The sequence below is a fragment of the Hetaerina americana genome, unplaced genomic scaffold (assembly GCF_022747635.1).
Source record: "Hetaerina americana unplaced genomic scaffold, ioHetAmer1.1.p SCAF_1, whole genome shotgun sequence".
Classification (NCBI taxonomy): domain Eukaryota; kingdom Metazoa; phylum Arthropoda; class Insecta; order Odonata; family Calopterygidae; genus Hetaerina; species Hetaerina americana.
Genome location: NW_027286069.1, coordinates 4329198 through 4342851, shown reverse-complemented (window position 1 = coordinate 4342851; position 13654 = coordinate 4329198). Strand labels below are relative to the sequence as shown.

The window sequence follows — 13654 nt, the reverse complement described above, 5'->3', positions numbered from 1 at the left end:
GAGTGGAGCTTCGTCTTCACTCCGGTTCTATGATGTTGTATTCACGTTTTCGCGAATGTTTTTTTTATTAAACGGAGGCGGCGAGTCCCCACAATGCACGGTTGTATTGATACAAAGTAAGCAAGGAAGTATAGATTGTGAGTTAACGAGGATCAAGCGTTTGACAAAACACGCGGAAGTTGAAACGAACTCATCAGGACTTTCCGGTAGAATGCATAAATGACACTCACAATACGGAAACCGGTTAGTGTACATTGAGAAACCTTCTGCGAAACCTGTGAAGGATACATGAAGGTTTTGTTTATATATTTCTACTTGAACACCAAGCGGTGACTCTGGTCTGATAAATATGTACGCCAATCATTTAAAATATATTTGATTCTTCTCAAAAAATAGCGTAAAGCCTTCTTGTGAAATCGCTCAATATGCATCCAACTGTGATTAACAGCATTGAGTTAAGTTAAGCAAATAATATGCTTACGTAATAATAATTTCAGTATCCTTATTTTGATAACTGACCTAGTTTATTAAACCTTAGTGGGTATGATAAATTAGATATAATTTTAACATTGTTAATTACAATCACTTGAATTGTACAATTCTGAATGCACGGCTCTCAAGAGGACTTAGATTGCTGTTAATATTTTCCTCTCCGTTGAATTGAGATCACACGAAGCAGATCTTAGATATTCTTTTAAAGAGACGATGTTTGACTCTACCGTTCAAGAAGAAATAACAATAGAGTGTAATATTAAGACTTGAGTCTTCCCTCTGGTGAGCTTCGTCACCCAGCTTGTATACTCCGCCCATTTTTCGTACTTCCCCAGCGTGTTTATCCCGTTGTTTCCCCCGGCACGGCAGCTACGAGCGGGGCCTAATGAATTTGTCTTCCCTCTCTTTCACTTGTGTCTTATCCTCGAAAGTCTTGCTTCGGAGTTCCTCCTCACTCCTTCTCTCCTCCCCCACACCCCCTCTTGCTCCCCCTCCCCCCGCCTAACCCTTCGCCCTAACCACACCTCCTCACCTCTCTCCCTCCCTCCTTCTCCCTCTTCCCAAGACCGGGATACACTCGAGATCGTGGTATTCCTCCCAGAACTCAAAGCGATCCACTTCCCGGAGCAAGAGAGGAGGGTAAAGGCACCAAAACTACATCCCCTACAAGGAGGGACCGAAGAGACAAGCAGTGTGTATTCACGGCGAGCTGCTGCTCTGGGTCTTGCTCTCTCTCTCCTTCTATTCCTCTCTTACCCTCTGAAAAGGGTCTCAAAAGCATTGCCATTCATCACCTCTCCTCCCTGGTTAGGGAGAGAGTTGTTCTATTTTTACTCAAGAGGCCCCATTTCCCTACTTCGTCCCACTCCTTCCTCCCCTCCATCCCATTTCATCCCTCCCTTCCTATTCCACCCACTTTTAAAATCTCTCTTTCTCTTTTTCTTCCTCCATTACCTCTCGTTCACCCACGCACGCTCAAAATCCAGGCCAGTTGCTCCCGGGCAAAAAAACCAAAGCCAATCTTATTCGCAAAACCCACTCCTCCCATACTTTCTTAAGGCCCCGAGTCATTTTGCTGAAAGCATCGTCGTTAAGTTTTGATGACACCGGTCTTCAATTCGTCTCAAGGCGAACCTCCTCTCTGTACCGGGGCCAAGAAGTTTAGCTAAAAGTTTTACCTTGGTACTTGCCAATTTCAATGATAGTGGTTGCTAGTGCGATGACGCGCCGCGGAGGTCATTTGAAAACCGGTATCCTCCGGGACTTGAATGGTGGAAACCTCTCGCCTGAAAAAGTTCTTCGCCCGAATTATCAGTGGCCTTTTCTCCCTGTTTCACACTGTTATTCTGTTGATACTGAGTTCACTTATCATAAAATTGGATTTCGATATGTTGCTTTATTTCTTAAAGATAAAGACCGATGAAGGATGATGAAGGCTAGTTGAAGACATTGGTCATAGGTCTATCCTACTTTTCCCTTAATCCGAATGCTTTCTTTGCAACCATGATCCAGGTATTGAAAAATATAACTTGAATTAGTGATGAACCACGCATCAAAAGCCTTTAATAACTTTTTAAGGATATGGTCGATGAATTAAGGCAATTGGATATAGGGAGACGAAAGATCGAGGTCATATGGTGGTGAGTCGAGGGCACTAGTTGCCCTGCCAATCCTGAAAATGAGGAGGAATGTTATCCATCACAATCGATTTGGCAATCATCACTGACGTCACCATCAACTTTTCTCTAATGTTTTCCTGCCAACGATAATTTTTGGCAGGGAGAATTGGCACTAAGATGAGACACACTTGGCGGTAAAACTCAAAAAGTTTTCGTGGTGAAATAACTAATGTTGACGCCACTCATTCATAAATCGGATAGCACCCAAAAAAAATAAATAGTAAATTATTTCAAAGTGGTATTTGAAACTAATGGTGAAAAGATACTCTGTATGAGCATGCCTAAAAGCACGTTAATAAAATTAAAAGGCAAACTGTTTCCTAAGCACAGGATCAACATTTTATCATCAATCAATATCACTTAATGTGTATGAATTTAAATGGATGCTTTCAGACCCGTCCGTAAAAAGAATAAAATATATCCTAGGTTGTCTATATTTAATTTTCTCTAAAAATGTCCTCAATTTTCAACATCGCTTAATTCCTGGTCCAGAGAAGATCAAGTTTCACCGTCGGAGGGTCTCATATTTATCTAATCCATACGAATCTACAATTTAAATTCCTAGGTTAGTCCCCATTGTCTGTGGAGCTATTCAATGCAAAGGAAGTCGGAATCGGTGAGCTTGTCCTCTTGCGATTCTATTTCCTAGTGTTGAAAACCGACGGTCACAATTGCTTCAACACGATCCTCGGGGCAAACAGTCGCCGAAGCGTGTGTTCCAAAGAGAAGCTGTCTCAACGCTTGAGTCATGCGGAACGCCAGCCTTGTCTCCACTTCCGGCCTTACTCAACATAATTTGGAGTGAAGCAACGCTCGCCTGCCTCTCTTAAAGTGCCTACACGCTCGACCGGCACGTGGGGCACCCACACCGACAGCGGTGATGCCCTGACACCTCCCCCCGCTTTGCTTATGGAAAGGATATTCACATGCACACATACATATGCCCGGCATTCCAATGTGCACTTTCGGACTGGGACTTGGAATTTAAAAAGGCTGCGGAAGCTTCGTCACGAGAACGTCTAATTTGAATGGTGTAGGGAAATACTATCAAGAATGAAGGCAAAGGCAATATTCGCATATATATATATATATATATATATGTATATATATATATGTATATATATATGTATATATATATATATATATATATATGTATATATATGTATATATATATATGTATATGTATATATATATATATATATATATATATATATATATATGTATATATATATATATATATATAGATATATATTTATTTTTTATATATAGTCTGTTTTAACTGCATGTACAGAAATTAATGTAAAAAACGTTTTAACATCAATTAATAACGTACAATAAAACTTGGTCCTAAATCAACATTTGCAATAAAATCATCGCAGATTATTGATAGGTGATCGTCATGTATGATATGAACAATATTTCTAAAAGTTTCGATCCGCTTAAATTGATTTTAACTCTTTTGAAAAGTTTTTAAGACACTGGAATAACGAGTTTTGCGCAAAATATTGAATTTTCATAAGCCATTTCATAAAACCATTATTTTAAATAATTACTCGTGATCGCATTCAGCTCACCATAAACGCCCATTGTGACAATTTAAAAGACTTAAAAAATACCCGGGACCTGGGCCAGCCTAAGGACTCAAAAGTTGGGTTTTACTGCGGTGACGTTGTTGAACAGTATCTCTCTTCGATAAAAGAATAAAAGGGCAATAGCGTATTTTGGTGAGATTTACTGAAGATAAATCGATGCCACCGCTAAAGGAAACCACCCGTTACTGAGACTGGTTCCCTTGTTCCACTTGTATATTTATTCCCGCAAAAGTCAATACCATTAAAAGGTAAATAAACGTGATTGCTAAATATTTTCACCGATGATAACCGTCAGGAGAGATCATTCAACTTGAGACTGAGCGTGAACTTGGGTCCTTTCCTTTCGAATTTTTCATTCCTGTACGAGATTCACGAGTCCCTGGCATAGGAGAAATCCTTGCAAACCCTACGTGTGGGAATGTGTGTTTGTGAATAAGATTCACGAGATTCACTGTTATTCTTTAACGCACCCTAGTGATCGAGTGGTTGTGAGTCTGTTTCCTTTTATTTATTTTTGCATTGTTTGTGTGTGATTGATGTTTACGAGGGTCACTGTTTCTCAAACACTCTCAAATAATCGAGTGTGTGATATTCAATTGTCACCTAACTTGTCAACTTGTTTTACCTACACCCTGAAACGGATCCAGAGTCAATCAAGTTTACAGCCTTGGCAATTTCGTTTTCCCAGTAGTGAGTGTGTTTGTGTGTATGTCACATTACTTCCAGTGATTTCTTATTCATGGTAGGCGGATAATAAATTCTCAAATGGTATTCTCTCAAATGTCAAACTCATTAAAAGTACATTAGACAAAATGGTACAGAAATATCACCATGTACTTCGGAAAGGACAAAAACCCCTTTGAAGAGTGTATTCTCCAGGAATAAATGCTTACTCGGCTAGAGATGCTTATTCTTTCTCCGTGCATTGTTTAAAATGGAGAGATAAAAATATAAGGAGTAACGCTTTAAAAATTTCCTCCTGAAGGAACCTCAAAGTGTGGAGATGATGTCTCTCGCCGAGAGTAAGCATAAGGTTTAACTAGCAAATATTCTGGCGGTAAATACGTGAGAAAGCCATTTTCTAAAGGCCCGATTTCATAAGATTTTCTAAATTCCCGTTATATATAAATTCATGCAACATTCTCAGTTGTATACATCTTTGATGCTTTCTTTGAAATGTTACTTGTGATAGATATATCTGAATTTTGCCGAGGTCATATACCCAGAAATGAGGAATAAACATATGAATTGTAAATTATTCATCAAAACTGGACAAAATCCGACAGACTGGTGGTTAGATAAAGTTATATTATCAACGGAAAAATGCGAAATCAGTTAAACTTTTCATTGGAATATCTCGACTTGCAAATAAATTCTGGTAAAAGATTTAGTTTGAGGCATACTATCACCAAGACAATGTGTAGTGCCTTATTTATATAATGGATAAAGACTTTTGATTGACCTCATATAAAAATATTCGTAGATTATTCATAAAAATCTGACTACTTTCAATTTCATTCTCTTTTTGAAGCTAAATGTCTTTCGTCGAATATTATACTTGCTGTACGAATAATACCAAACAGTCCTGTGATTGAAGTACCTTTGATCCAATCTTTCATAAGCATGATTTATGAAAGTTTTTTTATAAATATTGCTATAGCTTAACATGGTTTTTGTTTTTAAACATCCAAAGTGTTTAAAATGAAATTTAAATGCCAAACTTCAAAAGTAACCTGGTCTCCATTTCGGAAAGCAATAATTTGTGTACGAACTATATAAGAACCTCTGGTACCATTTTGTCTTCCTCGTTTATTGGTAGAAGATGATATTGACTCATGCTACATTTAATGTAACACTTTCGTATACCTAAAGGGAAATTTAAATTGAAAAATATTTTGTAAAACCAAACCAAGACTTTAATTCTCTGTATCCTGTCACCGTAGCAGTTGATATTCCTAGTGAGAACAATGAGAATTGTAAAAGAATATCGAATTTAGTTTCACATGATCATAAATGACTTATTGATCTAAAATAATATTCCGGTGAAATACCTGCAAAATTGCATCAAAAATAATTTAAAAAAAACAACAGCCCTCTTTATAAGAAAACAAAAACAGTACTGCAATTCATCTGATGAAGACGAAATTGGATCAATAAAAACGAAAAAGATCAAGGCCGAATCTACCACACCCTCTTCTCGCGATAGCATCAACAGACTCAATATTTTTCATCACTTTTCTCTTAAGAACCCTGAACTTGTTCCTGAAAAAATGCACACAATCTCCGCATTTGAAAATAAAATTTTTCCAACCAACGACTGATTTTATCACGATGTATTAACAATAGTGGCAAATTGTTGCAAAGCACTCAATCAAAACAACTCAACTGAATTGAATTCCCCAACTTTAACTCCGTTTTATATTCTTATAGTTGATTCGCGCCCTTAATTTTGCACCATCACCTTAATTTGATTTTGCCATCCTATTATTGTCAATGCCGAAAACTATGCAGAAATAAAATACTCTCACAATCTATTTATTACATCTGGAATTAAACCAGAATCCTATGTTTTTCGCATTGCAATGATCTGAAAATTTTCCTTCAAAATTCAATCTTAAATTCTAAGCTAAAATATCTCGCGCAAGAGACAAACCAGCTTCAACTACATAGTGCATGTATACATATACGTTTTAAGCGACCGAAAAATTGTGTAGAGTGATGCTCATAACACTTCGGGATGCACGAATCACGGGTCTCCTCACTCACATCAAGCGACCTGCGAGTCGTTTCATTCGACTTGAAGACGAATCCGGCACCAAAATCGGAGGCTCCTCACCGCTCACTCAATCAATCACTCATTCGCTCACTCACTCGCTCACTCAGGCACGCGCGCGAGTCCGTGGCATTCACTACCACAAAAAAGAGAGAGAGCTCACTCCTCCTCAAATGAACTCTCCTCCTCCTCGTCTCATGATTACCTTATTCTTTCCAACATTAATCCTAAGCCCACCACTTTTGTCACACCCTGCATTCGTGCCACTCAGCATGCCTCTCAGCGTCTGCACCGCCGATCCCCGGCGTCAAGCGAAACAGCATCATGGAACATTCAAGATCACAAGAGAAATTTGGAGTTGAAGGAAACAAAAAAATTGAAACAAGTCCAATTGTCACAAAACAAACGTACGCACACACACACACTCCCTCTCGCTCTCTCTCTCTCTCTCTCCCTCTTTCTCTCTCTCTCTCTCGCTACGACACAAAGAACACAAATTCAAAAAAGTAAATGAACACCGAAACCATTCCAGTTAAATCAAATCACGGATAATGACAAGGAAATGTTCGTATCAAGGAGTTGATTCGTCGTCGTATTCATCCATGCTATATTATACTTTGACTGTGTTCCGTGTGAATATTTGGTTTGAGTTTCGAGTTGCCGCTGTGTTTTGGAATGATTAAATTTCAGAAAATGTCTGATTTCAATTGGGGTGCCTGCCATGATGCCCAACCCCAAACGCTTCACTAATTTCAACTTGAATGACTACTCAGCGGCTACTGAATCCCATGTTATCAAAATAAGGTCCACCTAAGAGTAAAAATGGCGATCAATATAAATAACATCATTATTTCTTTTGCAGGCACTCATTTTTGCTACTTATGTAATGAATGGTTTAGGTTTTAAATTCTTCACATAACAGTCCTTACCTTGGAAAGATTTCGTGGACGATTTTTGGATTCTGCTATAAATAACAAAACGCTCAAACACAAATCATTCACTGAACGTATGCTCGTTACTATCCCAGTTACGAGAATCCAAGTAATAAATCTCTAAGCAATTAGAAAACGTCAAACTTTGCCGATGCTTTTGACCACAGGCCTGGCAGACGACGCTTACTCCCATCGTGATATCTTCATTAAATTGTCCCAGGCAATATTCTCTCCCGCTCGGAGGCATATCAGTCGACTGACTTTGAAAATGCATACTAATTATAATGAATCGGTGTGATCAATCACTTTAGTGGAAGCATGACCCCATAAAACGTCGCTCTTTTGCTTGCTCGTAAACTTGCTACACACGTAAACCCCATTCACCCACACGAAAAGATTAAAGTTTGCCAGCCTAAAAGCCTACAGTTAAAAAAAATAAATAGTATCAAAAATAATAATTGATAACCAAATCGAAGCAAAACTTTGACAAATATTTATCAATTCAACCTCTAAAGATACATAATCGATTAAATTAACAAATATCAAATTGATGGGTGCATTATTAAAAATTCCATTGCTGATTCCAAATTTGCAGGATCAAGTCTTCAACTACTCTCCTATTTTAATTGCTTCTGAAACATGTGATGGGAATAAATATGCTAATACATTTTATTATAATAGTTTAAAAAAATATCTTCGTGTAAACCCCGTTTGCAATGCGGCTGGCAAATAAATAAACGAAAAATCAAAACTTTTGTTCATAAATTTGGTTAACCATTGATAAGTATAATATATACGAGGATGAAAATCAGTGCATATTCTTTTTATACACTTTCTATATGTATTCAGTGAAGTATTTTTGTAAATACGAACTAAAACTACCACCTCGTTGGAAAGTATAAAAAAACAACATAGTTTATGAACTCCATAGTATTCCTCACACCATTAACTGTGAAGAGCTGTAACCTATTTTCAACAACAGATTACGACAAAAGCAGGGTTATAGACATTAAAGCGAGAGGAGTACTGGTTCAAAAAAAACAATAAAAGTGCGAAATAAATGCATGTAGGGAAAAAATCATATGCGAATAGAGACAAGAAAAGAACCAAAAAAATGAAGAAACGAAAGGAAAGAAGGATAAAAGAAAGTTTACTAAGAAAGAGACAGAAACCCTGAGCCTCAGATGCACGCACAAACACACTCACATACAGCCTCCCACACGCACGCACTCATACTCCGAAAGAGCATTAGCCATCGCCATCCCCTCTCACTTGAGCGCGATTCATTCCTCTTTTGTTTTCCTCTCTTTCTCTATATAAATATAACTAACTAACTAACTTTTTATACCTCTTTTTACCTCGCCCACTCGAGGAGAACACTCGCGCACACCATTACACCCTTCGCCCTTCTCTGACCCCCACTTCTCTCCATGCGGAGCCGCTCTCTCTGCATTTTATTTTTCTCTTCGACCTCTTACTCCCTTCCCAAAACTCAAAAAAGTAAGGGAAACACGCACACAGCCCAAGCGAACCCACGCATCCGGGAACTCATGCACTCACTCGCTCACTCACTCGCTTCTCTCTCTAGGTCCCCTCCATTCCTGGAGGCACACTTACCTTGAGTGCCTCCTCGTGTGTTATTCCACGGAATGGCGTACCATTGGCTTGCAAGATGGAGTCTCCGGGTCGTAGGCCTGCTCGTTCCGCCACGCTTCCGGGCTCCACGCGTGAAATGTAAACTCCGCCACCTACAAAAGCAACAGAATGTGGAGATTCTAGGGAATGGGAGAGTGAGGCCCTCCCGCCCTCTTCATTCCTTCCTTCCTTCAACGACCGGGAGCGGCCCCTTGGCCCTGATACACCTTCCGTAATACGCTTCCCAATACCCTGCGGTGGCTTTCTCCCGACCGTGACACTCTTAAGGGAATCGCACTGACCTTATCGAGAAGGGCACTAATTGGTACCACGCACCACGTAAACATTTTAACGACAGGGGGAACGAAGCGATGTGGACGCCGATGTGGAGCACATCCCATCGGGGAGATAACTGAGACAATTACTTCAGCTAAGTTCTTCTTTCCCTTTCCCAAAAAAGAAGAAAAGGTCGTCCTGGAAACTGTGGTTGCTTAACACACCTTAATGAGACTTAATATTTTGAAGATTTCGATTGGTTGTACGTATTCGTCCAGATGCGACCAAAGAAACTTAACACTCCCGTCGATAAAAAAAGTGAGAGATGCAAAATAAATCACATGCGGTAAGAGACTATTACACTCATAAATTCATTTTTAAGTTTCATAACGTTCATTTGAAAATCTCCCATGAGACACGAAATAAGCATTGCAAAATGTTGATCAAGTTTGCACCATGACCATTAGTCATAGTTTTCTCTCTATTTAGTTTTGACGTAAATAAATTCCTCTTTCAAAGATGCAATGAGCAATAAATACGCTTAAAAAAAGATATTGATGTGCTTTTTACGATTGAATAAAAAAATCAACATCCTCTCCAATTCTTTAAAGGTCTCAGGGAACTGATGACCAACTTTAACTACTTTTAAACTTTATGTCAGACTTTTAACTATCGACTGCAGTAACCAATTAAATAGCTATATTAAGGACGAAGCTATTTCAAACGTCTCTTTTTGCCATTCCTGCCGGGGCATGTTTTTCCTATGGCCCATTTTCTCGCAAAAAAAATATCTTTCATTGTTAGGGAATATAATTTAATTTAGACTTGACTGGTTGCAATGGTTGGCGCTGTAAAACTCGAAGTACTTATCAAAACTGTTTTACTATCAAAAATGCAGAAAAATAGGGTAATGGTAGACAAAAAATTGCAGAATCGATGAGAGTTTCGACTCTGCTCGTTCAAGACTGCGGAAGGTGCGGGAAGGGCTCCGTTTCTGCTCTCACGCTGAGCGTTGTCCGGGTAATTAAAAGGGATGAGGGAGGAATCCGCCGGTACTTCCACGGCGCTATGGGAATACAAATGAGGACCGCTCGCTTTCCACGAATTAAATCATGAAATCAAAATTTCACAATTTTCAGAAACTCCAGCGAAAAAGGGTTTGCCATCATCCCTCAACTCGCGCAGTCCCAGGGTTTTCGAGAGTGCTTTAATTAATCCTGCTGTTGGTGTTACCGCGAGGGAGGGAAGAATGGCATTTTAAAGTCCTCAATTAAGGTAACTCGTTAACGCTTTTCCGCTCAAAGTTATCCGTCATTGTGTACGCAAAATGTATGTATCTCATCAGCAAAACAGAGCCATTTAGAGAATTTAATCCAAGAAAATTAATTTAAAATACTCCTTATTCGAACGTTTAGTGTCTTAATTTACAACTGTCCTCGGGTATAAGGAGGATTAGGGATTGTTTTAGATTGACAAAAGGAAAAATATTTCAATTTCAATCTAAATCCTCAGATTCTTAGAACACCTTAATTCCACCCTTATTAAAGCTGTTCGAATTAAAAATAATTAAACTGATGTGTAGTTTCGGTTTTTAATGGAAAATCGCCATAGTTAGCAATTCATAATAATTTATATTGCACGCAACGGAGTTATTAAGATGTCAGATTAAGAGTTACATGATTTTTTTTGAAGATTTCCTATGCATTTATTATTTATCAATTTAAATGTGACGACTGAATCTCTGTACAAAACATTTGTATGAATTTATTTGTATTGTTTGTATTTTGTGTATTTACGAGCGAATATCAGGAATGAACTTATTTCTTTGTAATGATTCAAGAAATTCTCTGCCTAATTTTGATATTTCATTCCTGTTTTCTATTCTTCCCATGCGTCTTTAACCATTTTCACCTCATAGGCACTGAAAAATACGGGTGTTTAAGGACATCCTTGTCTTAGCCGTCCTTCCTACACTGCTCATCCATCCATTACTCGCGCCTGAGCAGCCTGAGACATATACAGGTTGCGGATAAGTATTCTATCCCTCCAATCTACTCCCACGAGGGTAGGCTGAAACCTAATGCTCACATACTTGAAGACCACTAGCAAAATGACCTTCAGAAGCATTCCTGGTGGCATGTGGAAGTAACAGTCCCCCTTAACACGCATGCAAAAGTTTGAGGTCGTCTCATTCATCCTGTGTATTTTGAGAAAAGGAAGTATGGGGACGTGTTCTAGTGCTATGTCGACGCTACTTTTATCGAATCCAGGACTTATTAGCTAGTGGTTTTCTTCAGCTCCAGCTTTTCTCTAATCTTTCACTAAATGAACATGCAAAACCCATGAAACAAAATTACTTTAATAAATCCATTTTAAATCGCAACCAAAAAGTAAACATGTCTCATCCAAAGACCATACGAAATGAGACAATAAATTAACATTTGAAATGTTGCAACATTGCGATGATATACCTCGTATATTACTAATTAGAAACGTCTAATAATTATCAATTCTGAACATAAATTTAAGAACTATTGGTTCCTAACTGGTTACATTGGGATGTGTTCACGGTAAAGCCACGCAAAGTTAAGTGATTTTGCTCCTCGCAGGGTTTTTTTTAGTTCTATGATTCGCATTACTTCTTTAATCAAGCTCGTGTAACATGCGTTCTCAGCACTTGTAACTTTAACGGAAATCAGCATGAAAATATGGAAATTGGCGAAATATGGTTGAAACCTTAAGGCCATGGAGAAATAATGAATCAATTGTATTTTTTTCGACTTGATAACCTTAGTAATGACTCAGGGTTTTTTTATTTGTGCCTAGTACCCTTGAAACCAGGCACCAGCCTGAACATGGCATGCATTTTCCTTCTCTCATATCCCTTGATCTTCTTTCTTTCAGTTGCACGTGGAAAAACTGTTGAAGGTTACCTCTAAAGATTTAAACCCAGGTCGTGAAAGAAGTGAGCGAAGGAAGTATGACACGGATAAGAATTGGTTGATGGAAATAGGCAAATCTTTGTAAATTAACCATTGATACTTAGAGAGACCCATTGTGATGTGAATCAAGTGTTAATGTGTGCATTTTTCTCCAAAAGAACTTGAAATTTAAATGGAGTGAGAAATTTAAATAAAAATTTCAAGCATCCACAAACATATCTTTCTATAAAATGAATTTAAATCGGTAAGAGACTTTTCTGGATTCCGATTACGAAAGGATATGAATATATTTCTGCGATTGAAGTTTTATGACAGTTTTTACAGACATTTTTGTAATGACGGGGTATCCGAAATTAGGAAATATGTATTTAACGTTCAAATATGATATTCCCCATTTACTCCCGGCAGAATTAGGGATAAGGCATATTGTTGAAATTTTTATTTTTGTACATCCCCAAGAAGAATTTCTGAAAGACCTTTATTTGTCCCGATTATCAAAGTGATCGCTTGGTTTCCCCAACATGATTCACAGATTTCCCTCAACCAAACGGCACCATTGTAAACCTTCTAAGAGTCGAAAACGTGAAACTTTTTGCTTGATTTTCCCCATGGCTGCTATATTCTAAGTTGACACACGGGACGCCAGCCGAGGACAAGGAGAGCCCCAGAGTTAGAAGCGCCTCCTCTAGTGGGGGTCGAGAGACCCCTTGACCCCTCTGGCCCCCTTTTCTCCACCCCCCCACGTTCCTCCTACCCCCCCACCCGGGCGGTCGGCTCACCGGCTTCCTTGCCCCCTTTCACACAAATGCCGAACCCCTGTCCAGTGGCGTCCGGAGGTCTGTCCATGGTCACGGTGCGCACACCGTCCACCGGCGGCACCCACTGCGGGGGCTCCTCCCTCCTCGGTGGCGGGGGCTCCTCCCTCCTGCCCCTCCTGGGGGACGTGGCTCTTGGCCCGGGCCCCAAGAGACGCAGCACCTCCTCCGGCGAGATGGCCCTACGCTGCCGGCTCCCGCTCCCCCGGGGCCCGCCCCCGCGAGGGGGTGGCGAGGACGGCCACGGCGGCAGCGCGGGCGAAGAGCCGTGGTGTCCGGGGGGGCGGTCGCCGGGACGTGGGGGCCGCCTGGCCCTCTGGAGGCGCGGGACGGGAGGGGAGAGGCCCCTCCGCGGGAGGGCCGAGACGTCCTCGGCCTCGAAGTAGGCGCCGTGGCCGAAGGGGGGAGGGGCGAGGGCGGCCCCGCAGTATGGGCACGGGGCCCGGCCCCCGCCGCCCCCGCAGGCGGCGCAAACCCCTTCCCCCGCCCCGCCACCGCCCCCGAAGAGCCGGGTGGGC

General features: G+C 40.2%; 1 protein-coding gene across 1 annotated transcript in view; it reads right to left on the bottom strand.

The window, feature by feature from the left end:
• Nucleotides 1-13317, bottom strand: part of dysc (whirlin protein dyschronic) — a 209279-nt gene extending 195962 nt beyond the window's left edge. The window contains exons 1-3 of the mRNA XM_071590149.1: nt 13101-13317; nt 9086-9216; nt 6742-6822 (exon numbers count right to left, since the gene is read on the bottom strand). Coding sequence (XP_071446250.1) covers nt 6742-6822; nt 9086-9216; nt 13101-13167 — 279 coding nt within the window. The 5' untranslated portion in view covers nt 13168-13317. The remainder of the gene's footprint in view (nt 1-6741; nt 6823-9085; nt 9217-13100) is intronic.
• Nucleotides 13318-13654: the final 337 nt, after the last annotated feature.